The 17807-nt window shown below is 36.7% G+C and overlaps 1 protein-coding gene and 1 pseudogene across 1 annotated transcript in view; both read right to left on the reverse strand.

Moving 5' to 3' along the window:
- The window catches only part of Ascc3 (activating signal cointegrator 1 complex subunit 3), a 323710-nt gene that overhangs the window by 166823 nt on the left and 139080 nt on the right, over positions 1-17807 (reverse strand). Inside the window, exons 14-15 of the mRNA XM_006983742.4 lie at positions 11628-11762; positions 2-193 (exon numbers count right to left, since the gene is read on the reverse strand). Of these exons, the coding sequence (XP_006983804.1) occupies positions 2-193; positions 11628-11762 (327 nt within the window). The remainder of the gene's footprint in view (position 1; positions 194-11627; positions 11763-17807) is intronic.
- On the reverse strand, positions 13384-14481 carry LOC102926021 (keratin, type I cytoskeletal 18 pseudogene; annotated as a pseudogene).

Genomic DNA, 17807 nt, shown 5'->3' on the forward strand with positions numbered 1-17807 from the left:
CCTTAATAATAACGGCATGCGCAGGAAGATTGACACCCCAGGCTAAGGTGGCTGTACAGACAAGGACTTTGATGTGCCCATTTGAAAACAAGTTTTCAACCAAACTCCTGTCTTGCCGAAGCATCCCTGCATGATGAATGCTAAAGCCTTCAGAGAATAATTCTCGTACTTGCTTATTTCTTGACTTTTGTACCTAACATTAAAAACATAAAAAGGATAATTACTTAGCATTTAACAGCAATTGCTATTTGTCGGTCATGTTGAATCAAAGAAAGTAACCATTGTTTTGAAGTTTAACTTGGTAATGTTGCCTTACACAAAACTCATTTTGTTATGTCTTACAAGTTGGCAAAACATGACACAATATCTTAAAGGGATGACACAAACATCAGACCTGGCTGTACCTTCTTGCAATCAATTAATATCTTGCACATTTTTTTTGTACACTTCCAAAAATACCTGACAAAAATTAAGCACATTTGTACCTCACCTCTTGGAGAGTAAATCGGAGTTGTCGAAATCCACGGCTGCACAGCGTTCACCCTAAGCCCTCTCTTCACTGGCTGACCCAGCCACACAGGCCAGCATTTTCTGTCTCTTCTGAAGAGAGTCTCCTACATTTACCCTTCCCATTCTAGAGCTGCTATGGGGAGGATGTTACTGAGATGGTTTCTTATTCCTCTTAGTCTTCTACACGCAGTGAATGCAGACCCCAACAGTGTTCACCTACAGCTATGCTCATACAGCTATGCTCATGTGGATCTCTGGTGGAAGGAAGGAATTGACCACAGCTTTCCACAACTTACAACCACTCTGAATGGACTAAATTCCCTGTTGGCATTTGTTCTTTGGCCTGGTTTGAACTTCTGGGATCTGCATAAGTTTTACAAAAAATTTCTTTATAAACTCACTGAAGAGACTCACTAAAGAAAAATTTCTATACAACTGAAGATGTTAGTATAATACTTTTAAAAGTTGTTCAATAATAAAGCCTTCTTTAAGGGTATTATATCATGTATTTATTTATTACTGCTTTGGAAAAAAATCTCATTATCAATAGTAGCTTGTTTTTGACTATTTTTTTTTCACACATATGAATATGGCAGGGAATCGGGGTTCAGGAGGCTGGGGTTCTGGTCCAGACCTTGCCAAACTGTCTGCATCTTGGGTCACTTAAAAATTTTTTTTTTTTTTTAATTTCTAAGCAATCAACTCAAGTATCACTTTATAAATTCTATTTCAATTAGGTTGAGTGTAATAAATTAGTAAAGTGCACCATCTAGTGGCCAACAAACTAGATGACAACCTGTACATTTTAAGAGTCACCATCAAAATAAATAGACACCTAACAAAAGACTATCTTCTTCATGTGTCAACAGGACACATTCTTATTTATCTTTGTGTACTAGTTAGCCTGTGGAAAACATAGCACACTTTATGAGTAACTACATATTTATGTTTTGAATTTGCAATGTCTGCCAAGGCCATATTCAGAGTGCTTGGACACAATCTGTTGACACTATGGAAGGGTCTGGAGCCTTTAAGAGGTGAAGTCTTCTGCCTGGCTGGAGCCAGTCAATGTGGCTGGACCTTTTAAGGTCAATAGCTTGGCCCTTTAGTTCAGGCCACCGGCTGAAGAATTTCTGACTTACACTCCTGTTGCCCTGAACTCTGTGATGCCTTTCCTAGTAAGATGGACTGCAACTCCTTGAAATTGAGCTGAAATATATCTTTCCTTCCACAGCTTATTTCTTTCAGGTATCTGGTTGGTCACAGAGATGCCAAGTAATAAACGTATTAGACTTGAATCACACTGCTTTCTTTTTAGAGCTGAGATAGTATTATTAAATTTCTTGAAGCATCTCTTATGAATAACAGACTAGAGTATTTGCTAATAGATTTGGGTTCCTTCAGAAGCCAAAATAAGAGAGACCTCTTGACGTGCTGCACTTCTCTAACATTCAAAGACTTTTTTTTTTTTGTATTCAATATTTATGCTACTAAGGATACATTATACATTTTGCTTTTCTGGAACAAATCTCAAGAATTAAAAAAAACTGGGTTGAAAAGTAAATATTGTTTTTAATCTCATTAATGTTACCAATATGCTTTTTAAAATTACATAATGAATTAATAGCTCTATCAGCAATATATGTGAGTACACTCCACCCTGTATCCTACAATGCTGACCTCACAGCTCTTGTTAAACTCTGCCTTTCCTATGGGTAAAGTGGATTGTTCATTGTCACTTTTAAGTTTCTCTGGCTTCATTTTTAAAGCAATACTTTATTGGCAAATATTCCCAGTATATAGTACTGGGTTATATAAGACCTTTCCTTGAAGTACACTTGGAGCATATTCTACCCCCACAACCCTTGTGTTCCTATTTCTCCTGCAATCATCCCATCAGGGCCCCATGTGACCCTACAGTTTCGTTTCTACTTTCACACCCTATTTACATTGATGATTTTCTGTTTTATATAAAATTTAAGGTACGAGACTGAGAGAAAACATGATATCTGTCTGGAACTGACTTGAGACACCAAAAATGTGAAGATCTTCAGACACATTCATTTTTCTACATATGATGGAACTTCATTCTACTTTACAGTTTGATATACCAAACTCAAAGATGCATCCAGATGCTAAATTAAGTAAATATCACAGGCATCTCAAAGATGGCAAAGATATCCATGATTTACATGTTTTCCTCTGATCTAATCCTTTCTTCCCTAAGTCTTTTTCTCTTGTGACTCAACTATTTAGTCAACACAGTAAACCGATGTTTTGTTTTATGAGACAAGGTTTTACTTTATAGCCCAGGTTGGTTTTAAACTTACAATTCTCTGGCCTAAGCCTGCTATGTGATAGGGTGTAGACATACGGTATCACGTCCTATGTAAACATCTTTTAGAATTTTGAAACTTCTAGATCTTTTTTTCTTCCTTATTCTGGCACATACCACTAGCCAAGACTTGGCAATATTTTTGAGTGTTCCACAATGAAGTCCCTTCTGTAACTGGTCTTCCAATCTTCTGTTATCAAGCCTTACCTGTCTGTTCTACAAACAAAGCACTGATGCCACTGCTTCCTTCCTCTAACGGCTCTTATCTTTATCTCCTGCATTGAAGACATTAAGCGTGTTCCATAATGCTCAAGGCCTTTATGATTTAGTCACTGTTACCAACACCACACTCCTGCATAAAGCATGACATAAAACTACTACTGGCCACTCCCAATTTATCTTTATATTTTAGTTCATTTGACTCAGTTTCTCCCATTTTCTTGAAAATGCTATTTTCCTGATGCATAGGCTTTTTCATTGAACAACATCTACCACCCAACTGACACATCATAACTTAAATGTCACTTTCTCAGTGACAAACCATTCTCTAGGTTTATTTTTTCTTAGCACTGTATTGCTTTTTATATTTATTAAACTACTATTCAAAGTAAATATACAGTTGATCATATTATCATTTGTCATTCAGAACAAAGATCACACTGATACTTTTTTCTACTCTTTCTATAATTCTTTTTATATTACATGGAGTAGAGTCAGAAAAACAATCTTGGATACATGAAGGTTTAAGGTTATAATGTACCATACATTCAAACCTGGTCCTCTGTGTTTTCAAGACTGGTACAGGTACTGACAATTTGTGGCTTTTTTGCTGATTTCTGTCATGATGACTAATTATTAAAAAGTTCTAGTGGTAGCCCTAGACTTTGCAACTAACACACTTTTCTGAAATATCACAGATCCTGGATAATATCAATAAATTTATAAGAAACATATTAACTTCTAAAATATGTTTTAAAAAGAAGTAACAAAAATTGTAACAATAGTAATTAAAAAAGGAATCTCACTTACTGAAAGTGAGCCATATGATAGATTTCACTGAAATGAATCCAGGGTCATGGGAATTTCCCTGCCTCCAGGAAAATGAGTCCTACGTTGTCATCACCCAATTCTTGTATAAAATTTGGCCCTTTAACAATCTTCATTGTACCACATTGCAAACAGAGAAAGTCTAAAGGGTGAAAAATAGAATTTAACCCCTCTATATTCTGACCAAATCTATAAGCCTAGTCCTCCACATAACTTACACTTCAAGGAGAAAAGAACACCCTTCTCCAAATGTCTCATGTTTCCACTACCTGTGGTCTCTTTCTTCTCCTTGGAATGACTTGTACCCTTACTGCCCGCCTACCGAAATGCAAGGCTGGTAGCTTAAATGAATCTGCTTCCCTTCTTTGTTTGCAAAGAACTGCTTACTGTTTTCTTAAAATGTCATTTACCACACTGCTTGATATCTATACAAATATTTATTTCTAAGTTCTATGTGAAATTCCCAATGTCATAGGGGAGAAGCTCCACCCTTGTCCGTCTCCTGTCTCTTACAGAGACAGTTGTGAGGTTATCAACAAAACTAGAGTTGGTCTTTATTTAAAATTGAACGTTTTCTAACACAGTAGGAAACAGTTATTATCTAGTAATATTTATTTAATTTATATGTATGGGTTTTCTGATTGCATATATGTATATGTACCATGTGCATGCCTGATGCACCAAGAGGCCAGAGAGGGCATCAATGCCCTGAAGCTGGAATTGCAGATGTTTGCAAACTACCATGTGGGTGCTGGGATCCACTCTTAACCACAGAATCATTTGATTAACTCCTAAAATTTTTATTCCTAATAAAGTACATCTTAAGTGAACAGTTGTCCATAGTTTCCTTTAAAACCCCTTGACAACTGTAAACATGTAAAGCCTGTATGTGAATGTGTTGAAATAAAATTCTTAATGCAGATTAACACTTTATTTTGATTTTTTTTTTTTTGAGAATCCCCACATTTAGGATGTTAGACTTAAAGGTTATATATAAAAGATAAAAGAAAAAAAATAAAAGATACTAGAACTAATTTTAAAACATTGAATTGGTCAGTGCTTCAGAAAATCTGAGTATGTCAAATCCTCAAATTATCTTCATAATGTTTAAAGTTTTTATTTTTAATTTTTAATTTTTGGTTTTTCAAGACAGGGTTTCTCTGTGTAGTTTTGGTGCCTGTCCTGGATCTCGCTCTATAGACCTGGCTGGCCTCGAACTCACAGAGATCCACCTGGCTCTGTCTTCCCAAGTGCTGGGATTAAAGGCATGTACCACTGCCACCAGGCTAAAGTTTTAATTTTTATTTTTAATTTGTTTATACATGTTTGCATCCGGTTGCTGTGGGAATCCAGAAGAGGCTACTGGGTCCTCCAAGAACAAGAGTTACCGGTGGTTATGAGCAATCTCATGCAGGCCCTAGGAACCAATCTCTGATCTTTTGCAAGAACAGCAAGTGTTCTTAATTTGCAGAGCCCTAAATGTTTAGTTTTTTGACAATTTAAAAATTGCTGTGGGATAATGCTTTTGCACACTGGTTTAATAAAATGCTGATTGGCCAGTAGCCAGGCAGGAAGTATAGGTGGGATAAGCAGACAAGGAGAATTCTGGGAAGAGGAAGGCTGAATCAGGCGACGCCAGCCCGCTGTCCAGGGAGCAGCATGTAATGGCACACAGGTAAAGCCATAGAACACGTGGTGACACACAGATTAACAGAAATGGGCTGAGTTTAAGTGTAAGAGCTAGTTAGTAGTAAGCCTGAGCTAATGGCCTAGCAGTTCTAATTAATATAAGCCACTGTGTGTTTACCTGGGTCTCAGCGGCTGCCAACCGGGTGGGGCACAGGAAAATGTCCAGCTACAAAACAATCTGTTCATTTTATCTAGCAAGATTTTTTCCTCCAAAGCTTGTTTGCCTGTTTAATTTCTGTTTTTTCTCATTTGCTTGCTAGAAATGTCATGTTTAGTTTGTTACTGAATCTGCAAGTGCACATATCGTTACGGATATTATGCTGTTACAGCTGCTATTAATATTTCCCCACTTGTTTATTGCTTTACAGTCCATATTTTTGTGGTTCTGTCTTTTAGCTTAAATCCTGTTGCATGCATCATCCTCTTAAGTCATTATTTTATTCTTCTTTCACAAAGCATTCATTTTATGTTGGGTGAAGAATTATTATTACTTCATTTTGAACAGAAAAACTAAAGATTTAAATGCTTTTGCCACTGCATGTAATGCTCAGTGAGATTTAAAGGCTATGTTAGAGTGGGTGAGTTAAATTAAAATCCAGATTTGCTTAGATTGAAAGCCATTATTCTATATGGTATTACTGTCAAGCTTCTGAAAACTCAGCTAAGCAGGCAGTGATTTTTTTTAAAAGTAATTTTCTATAACTTTATCTTTAAAAATACTAAAAACAAAAAACCCCTTTTGATATCATTCTACATGGCTGTAATGAACAGCATAATTACTGTATTAATTGGCATCACCAAAGCAGATCAGTGATATTTGGCCTAGGAAACAACAATCTGAGAAGGTAGTATTTTACATATGCATAAAGTAAGGACTAAGGTAAAGGGAATTCCTTTATATTCTACCTACTATCGTTACTAATCAGAAATTATAAGAAATTCTGATATTATGTGGCCACAGTGACACATGAATGAAGATGCAAAAACAAAAATAAAGAAAATCATTAATACTCTCATATAGCTTGTAACAAAGTTCAATCAACTCCAGTTGTCATTACTTCAGTGAAGACAAGAAAACAGGTAGTTAAAAGGTAGAAAGAGATAATTACGTCATAAAATTATCCTTTAAATTAGTTTTCAGGTATGTTATTCTAATTTGTTCACTACAAATTTCTAGTTAGCATCTTTTTTAGGTTTTTCATATGGTGGGACATTTTCAACTAAAAGAACTGTTTGATATAGTGTGACAGCTTGAAATAAAACAGTCCCCAAAGGAAGTGGCACTATTAGGAGTTGTGGTCATGTTGGAGGAAGTGTGTCACACTGGGGGCAGGCTTTGAGGTCTCTTTTCTCAAGTGTCACTCAGTGTGACAGTCAGCTGACTTCCTGTTGCATCGAAGATGTAGCACTCTCAGCTCCTGAGGTTATGGCGTCTGTTTACAGCAATAGTAAACACTAACACACGGTATATGTAACAAAACCAAACAAAGAACTGGACTCAGATTAGTAACCATTGGTAAGAGAAGCCATGCACAGAAGTGAGTACTAAAATATGTAAAGCCTATTAAAAAAACCTTGGCCGGGCGGTGGTGGCGCACGCCTTTAAATCCCAACACTCAGGAGGCAGAGCCAGGTGGATCTCTGTGAGTTCGAGGCCAGCCTGGGCTACAGAGTGAGTTCCAGGAAAGGTTCAAAGCTACACAGGGAAACCCTGTCTCAAAAAAACAAAAACCTACAACAACAACAAAAATTTTGTTCCTAAAAAAAGTCAAGATCTTGAGAGAGACAAATGTGATGATTCTAATTAAAACAATGGTTTAATAATGAAAAGATCTGCATCCCTAATGATTTGTCTATTTCTATAAACACAAGTGCCAGCAATTCTTTGAGGTCTATTCTATTTTACAAAATCTGAGTTTTCCTGAAGCAGTCTCTTTGTGGGGAATAGGAATAAAACAATAACATGCAGGACTAATTGGATCTATATTGTTTTTATCCTCTCATTTTATGTTTAGTTGTTCATGTACAATTCTGAAAATAGTAACTTTCATACAGTTTCTAAAACATTTCAAGACACAGAAAGGCACTAGGATGGGCAAGGCCGACAGTAGCTCACTGAACCTGAATGAAGAGAAACCAAGTCTCAGAAATGAAGAGATGTCTGAGGGTCTAGGAATGGAGTCATGGAATTCCTGTGCTTTATGTTTTTCTCTGTGCACCCTCTGTAACTCTTGGGACAAGCCTGGCCATGCACAAACACTAAGCTGTATAGCTAGAACTATTCACTTCTGGAACATTTTACTTAACTTTCTCCACCTTCCTACTTCAGGAGACAGTGTGGAAACACAGCAGGTTTGTGACTGAGCTGTCTCTGATATTAAAGATGGTAATGATATGAGTCCTGCAGCGTACCTGCTATGGGTTGGTGAGATTCCCTTTGAGTAGTGACAGCGGCATAGATTTTCATTACTATATTCACATACATCCATACATGTAAGAAAAAGAGGAGGAGAGGTCGGAGAGAAGAAGAGGTGAGAGAGAAGGCGGGTGGTGGGGGAAGCAAAGGAGGCAGGAGGAGGGAAGAGAATGAACTTTCCTTTTGGTTTTTACCATTTACACTGAAATAGTGATACAAAATAAAACTATTAGGAGGAAGTGCTTTTAAGGAGCTGAAGAGATAGCTCAGCAATTAAGAGTACTACTGCTCATCCAGAGTACTCAGGTTCAACAACCAGCACCCACATGGTGGATCATATGCATCTGATCCCTTCTTCTGGCCTCTGTAGGCATTCAATGAATGTGGTATATAGATACACATGCAGGAAAAAAGTCCATACATATAAACTAAATAACTTTTTTGTTTGTTTTTTGAGACAATGTCTGTGTATGTAGTCTGGGCTGTCCTGGAATTCACTATGTAGATCATGGTGTCCTCAAACTCATAAGAGTCCACCTGCCTCTGCCTCCTGAACGCTGGGATTAAAGGTGTGTGCCACTATGCCCGGCTTCGAAATTAATTTTTTAAAAGTGCTTTTAAAGGCCTTTCTAGATAAGCAATGAACTGCAAGAAACCTAAGGGTTAAGGAATCATTGTGGCAAAGGAGACATGTACGGGGAGTGGGACCAGTCAGAGAGGGAGTGAGAGAAAGGAAGGGGAGAGATGGGAGGACATAGGAGTCACAGGCAAAGTACGTTCCCAGCTTCAGGGGATAAGAGTCTTTAAAATTCAGTATAATGGTACCAGTCAAATGAAAAAAATTAAAGTGAAATATTTATAATATTACCTTTCTTTTTTTTTTTTTTTTTTTTTTTGGTTTTTCGAGACAGGGTTTCTCTGTGTAGCTTTGCGCCTTTCCTGGAGCTCACTTGGTAGCCCAAGCTGGCCTCGAACTCACAGAGATCCGCCTGGCTCTGCCTCCCGAGTGCTGGGATTAAAGGCGTGCGCCACCACCGCCCGGCTAATATTACCTTTCTTTTAGGACTAAAAGTATAAAAAAAAGTAATTTGGGGGTACCTGCTATTGGACAAATACACGAAGGGCTAGGAACAGAGGTATATAGGACAATGTTCCATGAAAAAGAAAAAAACAAGCATTAATTCTTGCAAAAAAATGAAAAGAAATAATAACTGGGTTAGGATAAAAATATAAAGCATCACAAAAATATCTAAAAGGATAATAAAAAATGACTAGGTATTTGCACATCTACTCACCTGTATCTATTCACCTGCATAAAAATTTCAATTTCTCAGTGTTACTTTTTTTTTCAGAATAGGCATCTGTGAATAACTGTAACTACATGCATAAGAGTATTTGACAGTGTATCAGAATTTCTTACACACATGCCATTTCAAAGGAGGGGAATAGTACAAACCTATATCACTATGGCATGAGGACTGGATAAATTAAAAGGCAATAAAAGAATGCCTGGCACTAGGAAGCAATTCATAAATGCTGAACAATAGTATAACTATTAAATAGTGAGTGTGAGTTATCTACAAGAGAAGAAGCTGTGAGGACTGAGAGGCGGGAAGTAACCAGAAGTCTACTGGGTGGCTCAGGGCTTGGCTTTTAAACACCAGAGCGTTGATTTTTATTTCCATAGAAATAAAACCAGACTTATGAATACCAAGCTGACTTTTCAAGGATTCTTACAAATTGATGATTTATAAATAACTCGAAAAATACAAACTACAAAAGAGATGCTATGTAACAGGGTATTTTATAAAGAGATAAGAATGAGTAACTTGTATGGCTCAAAACTGAAAAGACGATCTGACATTCAAAACAAATGGCATTAGGTGATTGGAGTTAGAATTTAAAACTTTACAAGACAATGGTGAAGTCCACAGTGTGGCCATAATGACAAATATCCTTGACTAAGGCAGTATTTGTGAAATAGTATGTTCACCAAGACAGTACATGTGAAAAATGCCTAAGGAAGTATATGTGAAATATATTCACGAAAGCAATACATGTGAGAAATGTTCACTAAGTGTTGTCAACATGACTATAGCTGGAATTAATTAAAACCCAGGCTGCTGGGTACACTTATGAGGGATTTTTTTTTCCTGAATTAAATCATTTGCAGTGCGAAGACCCACTTCTAATTCACGTCTTTGAGGTAGGAAGACATACTTTAATCTAGACCACACCTTCAGCTGACAGTCTACAGAAGAACATGGAGGAAGGAAGCTGGCTCTTTTTTGCTGCTTATCCTGATAAGCAAGTCCATTCCTTCATTGGCATTAAAGTCTCCTTTGGGATTCCAGTGTATACTGGAGACATCTGAGACATCCAGCCTCATGGGCTGAACAATTACCGAATTCTTGGGCTTTCCGTTGGTAGACAGCCATTGTTGGATTAGCTGAAATACAGCCTGTAAGCCATTCTAATAAGTCCTGTTTCTTTCTTTCTCTCTCTCTCATATATATATAAAATATATATTTTCAATCTATCAGTTCTATTCTTCTAGAGAACTCTAAGGCATGTAAAAGTGCACAGCATGAGGTCTGTGAGCTTACAGCCTTTAAGCAAACAGTCCGTTAAATGTCACAAATACATTTGGAAGTAATCACTTTATACCAATAGAAAATTTATTTTTATAGGTTGAAGTTTAGGTCAGGACACATTTCCAGTTGAGGAACAAAAGTATTTTGCTGTCTCTATTATAACTACCCAGTCTCCTGTACCACAAGAAAACAGCCATGAGTAATAAAGTTACAGTACTGGCTGTGCTCTCAAATGTGAGTCAGGGATATGTTTGACCACAAGGCCAGAGTTTGCCTAATCTTGATGAAAATTGTTAGTGAATTAATATATTTAAGTAAAATCCACTAAAAAAAAAATCACAAGATACTGTTGCTGATTTTTAAACTGTAATGAGCACAAAATCACCCAGGAATCAGGGTGATATGCATATTCTAATGTGGAAACCCAAGGCTTTGTTTTCCTAACCAGGATGCAGGTGACTGAACAATATAAAACTCCTTTACACATACAAGGAGTAGTAAAATATCGTTCTTAGGATTCTTTTATATAATTAAAGATCTCTTGTTTAGTTAGGCTATGTTTGGCAATATTAACTTTAGAAGCTAAAACTGAGTAAGCTAAAAAATTCTAATTTATTAGTTTTAAAAATAAAAAACCCATTAGATGTTAACTTATTTTATGAATGCAAATGCACTTTATATCCCAGTTACATTTTAAAAGGTAGAAATAAACACTTCAGTTACATTCGTGCATGGAAATGATAAGTGGCTTTATCATTCATTCAGACCTTTTAGAAGATCAGTAAGTGAGACCCTGTCTTAAAAAGCGAAAGTCTTTAGTTGAAGGGGATGAATAAGAACAAAGAACATGTATGAAAATATTCCAGTGAAACCCTTTACTTTATATGTTAACTTATAAAATATTTATTAAGTCACAAAAGTTAGTAAATATGTAAAATTAACTTCTTAGAATCTACAACTGTAGATCAGCCATCAAGACCTGTGTAGCAGGCACATCATGTGCATTGGTCCCTGTGTTCAGGTCACTGGTACTCACCTGCTTTAACGCATGTCCATACTCTGGTCCTTGGGTAGGCAGAAAGTAGGAAATCTGGCCACTATTTTTTGCTCTTTCTATTAGAGACATGGCTGTTCGTACGGTGGCATTGCGAGCATGTACAAACACCATAACCTAAAAATGATGGAAAACAGGTTACTTAACATTTCAATTCTTTACATTAAAACTTAATACTAGCCTAGAAATCATCATATAGAAATGATTATTAAAGTTTCAAAAAAATCTACAATTTCTGAATTAGTCAACCTTTTAAAAAAATAGAGGGTAAAGGCAAAGTAAAATTTAAAAACACGATTTATTCACTGTAGAGCCATAAACCGATTTACATGCTAATGAGTGTATTTATGGAACTTGGAACATAGTTTGTACATTTCTCTCTTGAAAATATGATTCATGCTTTTATTCACATCATTATAAAATTGAGAAAAATCATCAGTCTATATGAAAAATTGATATGATTTGAATCATAGTTTCATTTCTCTTTATTTTTCCATTCTTTGTTTTTCACATAGGAATGTTTATAATTATATTCTGGAGTTATAACTTTTTTTTTTTTTTACTTTTACAAATATGCATGGCTGAGTTTTGCTTGGAAGTAGGAGAATTTGGACATGGACGTTTGAGCAATGCTTGAATGGTCAAACATTTCAGATTATTACAGACAGAAAACATTTTGCATGGGGATATGAATAAGGTCCTGGAGTAGGAGTGCTATAGCTTTATCTTAAACATTCCCCAAAGCCCTAAGAGTTAAAGGATCAGTCTGCAGCTTGGTACTGCTGCATGGCCACTGCCATTGGGACAGGTGTCAATGGACTGCCATAGACCATAACCTCAGAGGGGAAACCTGACTCTGGTCCTGTCTCTTTTTTTCTTGCTTCCCAGCCAACATGAGGTGAGCACTTTGGATTTACCATCCATTCCCCAACAAGACACTCTTCTACCTTCCCACAGCATCAGAAATAACCATTCCTACCAAACATAGACCAAAGACACAGAAATAACCGCATCTACCAAATATATACTAAAATCACAAACCAAAAATAAACACTTCCTCTTTTATATTTGATTAACTCGAATGCTTTTGTAACAGAAACAGAAGAGTAGCGGGAAACTACGAGACTGTATGTGGTGGTGGTTAATACTGACACTGGAGAAAAATCTCCTAACAATCATTCACAAAATTAAAATGATAGAAATAATTTAATAAATAACAGTCTTTCATGGTACATAAAAAGAAAAGATCAATACACAATCTAGTGGGAGAAGAAAAATCTTTCCCAGTGAGTTCAAAGAAAAGAAAATCAGCATTGTGAGTTAACATAAACCCATCAGTTGTTGAAAATATAAAGTCCATCTTCATCTATGTATACATACAAAAGTCAATATTTTATTTAACTAGTGTAGCCTCAAGATGACTATTCTTATGATCCAGCATTGTATAATATGACCACATTTTCATTCTCCATGATTCAGATGCTCTATTATGAAAAAGTAACAGAATGCAGAACATAATGAAACACAAAATATGACTCAAATCATTACATAATTTTGGTATGACTTATCAACTTATAACTTTTTACTGCAGCCAAGAGAAGTATTAGTCACAATTTAAAGCAACTATTTCTTTTTATTAATGAACCTATGTCTTGTTAAGTAAAATATACTCCTTTTTCCTATAAGCATTTTCTGTCTACAGGCTTCAACAGAAGTCATTATAAGATTTTGGGTCTCTAGAAACATACTTCATTTTATGGCTTGTTAATTTGGTTAATTAATTTATTATTATCATTATTATTTTATGTAGTGATCTTTCAACTTTTATTGGTCTCTTAGTCCCAGGGGGTACCTTCCTTTTTAGCCTCAGTACCTCAAAACTATGGTGTTACTGCTCTGGGGCACCACTTTGCCATCTACAACCTTGCAGGTAGTTATTCTCCAGATAGTTTGCATGAACTTGCTGCAGCCCAGGGCATTGAGACTCAAGTCTTTCCCATCTTCCAGCAAGCAGCAGTAGGTGGCAATCTCAGCCTCAAGCTTGACTTTGATATTCAGCAAGGTTTTGTATTCCTGGGTCTGACACTGTTTCTGCCCAGGTTTGTGCCAGCTCTGACTAAAGGTGAAAAAGGACCCCAGTGAGATACGCCATCTGTGTGTTGTATCAGGCATGCACATCCCCAAGGCTGTCCTCCAAACTTTCCTTCTAATTTTTCATGAAGTCCAGGTTAATGTCCATGGGCTGGAAGGTATTTCTCAGCTCTAAGAGTGTGGTCTCAGTGTCTGATTTCAGTAGACTTGATGGTAACAGCAACTGATTAGCTGGGATCAGTAATTGTCCAGTTCCTCATGGTTCTTCTGAGCCAGCTCCTCATACTGGGCCTGGATGTCTGCCATGATCTTGCTGATGTCCTGAGATTTGGGGGCATCCGCTTTCATGGTCAACCCGGAACTGGAAATCTGGGCTTCTAGTCCTTTGACTTCCTCTTCATGATTCTTCTTTATGAACAGCAGTTCCTCCTTGAGGGCTTCAGTATCATTCTCCAGCTGCAGCTTTGCCATGTTGGTGTCATCAACTACCTTTTGGACTCAATGAATGTCACACTCTACAGACTGGTGCTCAGCCAATTCTGCCTCATAATTGACTCCAAAGTCATCAGCAAAAATTGGCATAATCAAGAACATTAATTTGTTCATAATTATTTTACAGATTTAATGCAAGAAACACTTTGGAAAATATTTGGCAATGTAGATTGACTTGCCAAATTTTTATTTGAGATTCATCTAAACAACATAAACAGTTGCTTTTTCTATTAACTAATGAAGAAGCATGCTATATTTGAACTATGACTCACATTTTTATACTACATCAACTTGGGCAAGTTTACTGGCAACAGTCTTTGTAATATGGGTAAGAGCAGTTACTTTGCAAGGCTGCTGCAGAGACACAATAAGTATTAAGTAACAGATTCTAACACTAGGAAGAAGCCTGGCATTCAAAATGTAGTATTACATACATACATGTGTAAGAAAAGTTTTAGTATTTTATACAGGTTTTCATTAAATTCACCACTACAGGTTCCACTCATTGGTACCAATGCAGAGATCACTCTTGGAGGCAACAGGAAATGAACCTCAATTACAGTGTTTGAACACTATCAGCTCTCCAGTGTGCATTCTCCTAAATGTAGCTCAGAGCTGTTCTCCTAGAGATGGTTTTCACATCCGGTCCCTGGTGAGTTTAGTTCTCTAAACACCAAAGTATGCAATCAAGCAAGACACTCTCTTTAAATTCAAGTAAGAACTAACTGGAAAATTAGGATGGCATATACTAGGGACTGGAGAGATGGCTCAATAGTTGACCAAGTTTTTCTTCCCAAGATCAGTTCCTAGCACCCACTTCAGGCAACTGCCTATAACTCTCTAGCTCCAGGGGATCTGATACCTTCCTCTGGACTCTTTGGACACACATGGACGGACAGACATGAAGACACACACACACACACCTTCAAAAGTAAAAGGCATATAATGGAACCCATTTATAAGTTAAAATTTTAAAACATGAAAAATAATACACTTTTATAAATAATTGCATTAAAAATCTTTGTCACTTAACATTATAGCAATGCTACAGATCTTTCCTGGGGTTATAGATATTTTTCAATTGTATTATATGAGCATACTATCTGAACTCTGTCTTCTCTTTTCAAGGCAATACTGAGTTAAATAAAAAGCTGAGTTTTGCAATGAGGAAAACACTGTAAAGGAATAAAGTGAAAAGAATAAAGTTATGGTCTACTTTCCAGTCTCCAAACTGTCTGATAAACTCTATTATCAGATTCAATAACAAAATAACATAATAATGTTCCATTAATAAATGTTTTGTGTTTGTTTTTTAAGCTTACTGTTTTTTAGAGAGAAAAAAAATATATAAAAGAAGTAGACCAAATCCTAGCTTTATAAGAAAAGCTCAACTGACAGTCTACATGGTACCACAACAGGACACAAACCACTAACCCTACACCAGTTAGCCAAGACAATAGTTTTAAAACATTCTTTTAAATATTTTTATTAATTGAGAATTTCATACAATATTGTTTGATCACATTCATACTCTTCACGACTTTCCCCAGACTCACCCCACCTCCCCATCTGTCTGACCTCATGTTCTTTCTTTAAAACCAAATTTGTTTTCTACAAATACTCTCTGAAGTAGGGCCTTCCCTGGAAGATGGTTGAGAAAGCAGGGGTCACAAACTTAAGGAAGTCTAATTTGTCTTCTCCCAGCAGCTATCAATTGCCAACAGATCTCCAGCTCCAGGGGCCCATCGTGTCCACCTCCCCAGCTCCAGGCACAGGTTTACTGTCTTGAGGTTGCAAAGGTCTTGTAAATATTGTCATAAATGCTCTGTAATTGTCCTGTTGTGTTTAGAAAGTTTAAAAATAGGTTTTTCTTGTAGAATTAATTCCTCCAACAAAGTCTTTTTCTCTAGCCCAATACACAAAGACAAAATAAATCACAAAAGAAAAGCAAAACAAGAACATAACAAAGCAATTGAAATGGACTAGACAGATATAAATCTGTATCCTTTAGCCGACCAGAAGCACCAACCTTGGTGGGGACATCTCTGAGAACCTTTGAAAATTCTAAAAGTGAGTTATAGAAGGAACTCTTCTGATGAAAAGGTACTGTCAAAACTGTATTTCTTTTTGGACAAAAAGTTAAAAATTCAACAATCTCATGCCTCTCCGTGTTTTGCAGATATTTATCAAATAATAAAATAATCATTTTAAACGTTTTACTCCTTTCTAAGAACCTATTTTAAAAATATTTAGGGGACTGGAGAGATGACTCAGCAGTTAAGAGCACTGGCTGCTCTTCCAGAGGACCCAGGTACTATTTCCGGCAACCACATGGCAGGTCACAACCATCTGTAACTCCAGACACTCTCTAATGGCCTGCATAGGTACCATGCATGCATGTGCACACACATACATACATACAGGGAAAATAATCATGCACATTAGATAAGAACAAATAAATCCTTAAAAAAAGCCTTATCTTGCAGAAAAGGTTAATTTCAACTTACATAAAGAGCAGAAGAAGAGCTAGCCTAGATGATCCTATTGTACCAAGAAAAGATGTGAAGGATGAAAAATTTAAGTGAACATGTCAAAAGGATAGATAAGTCAGCCTGGAGTGGCTCCTATTAGCAAAATATGGTCACTAGTTTTGTCCTGGCTAGCATTATGTCAACTTGACAGGAGCTAGAGTCATACAAGAGAAATGAGCCTCAACTGAGAAAATGCTTCTGTAAGCTCAGCCTGCAGACAAACCTGTAGGACATTTTCTTAATTAGTGATTGATGTGGAAGGGGCCAGACCATTGTCGGCAGGACTGTCCTGGGCTGGTGGTCTTGGGTTTTATAAGATAGCAAGCTGAGTAAGCCATGGGGAGCCAGTACACAGCACTGCATCTGCATCTGCTCCTGCCCTGTTTGAGTTCCTGTCCTTCAATAACTAGTGATATGGAATCATATGCCAAATAAACCCGTTTTTCTCCAAGGTGCTTTTTGTCATGGTATTTTATAATAGCAGTAATAACCCTAACTAAGACAAGTTGAAAAATGGTTTAAACACTTTGTTTTAAAACAAAGTAAGGGCCAGGCCAGGTGGCACCAGTGGTAATCCCAGCACTTGGGAGGCAGAGCCAGACGAATCTCTGTGAGTTCGAAGCCAGCCTGGTTTACTGAGCGAGATCCAGAACGGGCACCAAAACTACACAGAGAAACTCTGTCTCAAAAAAAACAAATAAATAAATAGGTGAAAAATAAAACAAAGTAAGACTTTGATTCCATGACGTTACAATTTGAGAAACTCGCAGAAAGAAGCTTTTTCTCATGCACATTAGAATTAGAGGAGTGACAAGTAAGGATAAATCCTAAAGGCAGTGGGGAGAGGAGGGAGATATAGACTTCTATTAAATGAATTCACCACATTATCTGGATATTTTAGTTGAAGGCATAATGCAAGAAAAGTACATAAATGTTATCTTCCCCTCAGGAAAACTAGCAGTTTTATTTAACAATATTGCAATATACGTATAAATACATAATCAACAGATAAAATTACTTATATTTCTACAAAATGAACAACACAGGC

The sequence above is a fragment of the Peromyscus maniculatus genome, chromosome 16, assembly GCF_049852395.1.
Source record: "Peromyscus maniculatus bairdii isolate BWxNUB_F1_BW_parent chromosome 16, HU_Pman_BW_mat_3.1, whole genome shotgun sequence".
In the NCBI taxonomy this organism is placed as follows: domain Eukaryota; kingdom Metazoa; phylum Chordata; class Mammalia; order Rodentia; family Cricetidae; genus Peromyscus; species Peromyscus maniculatus.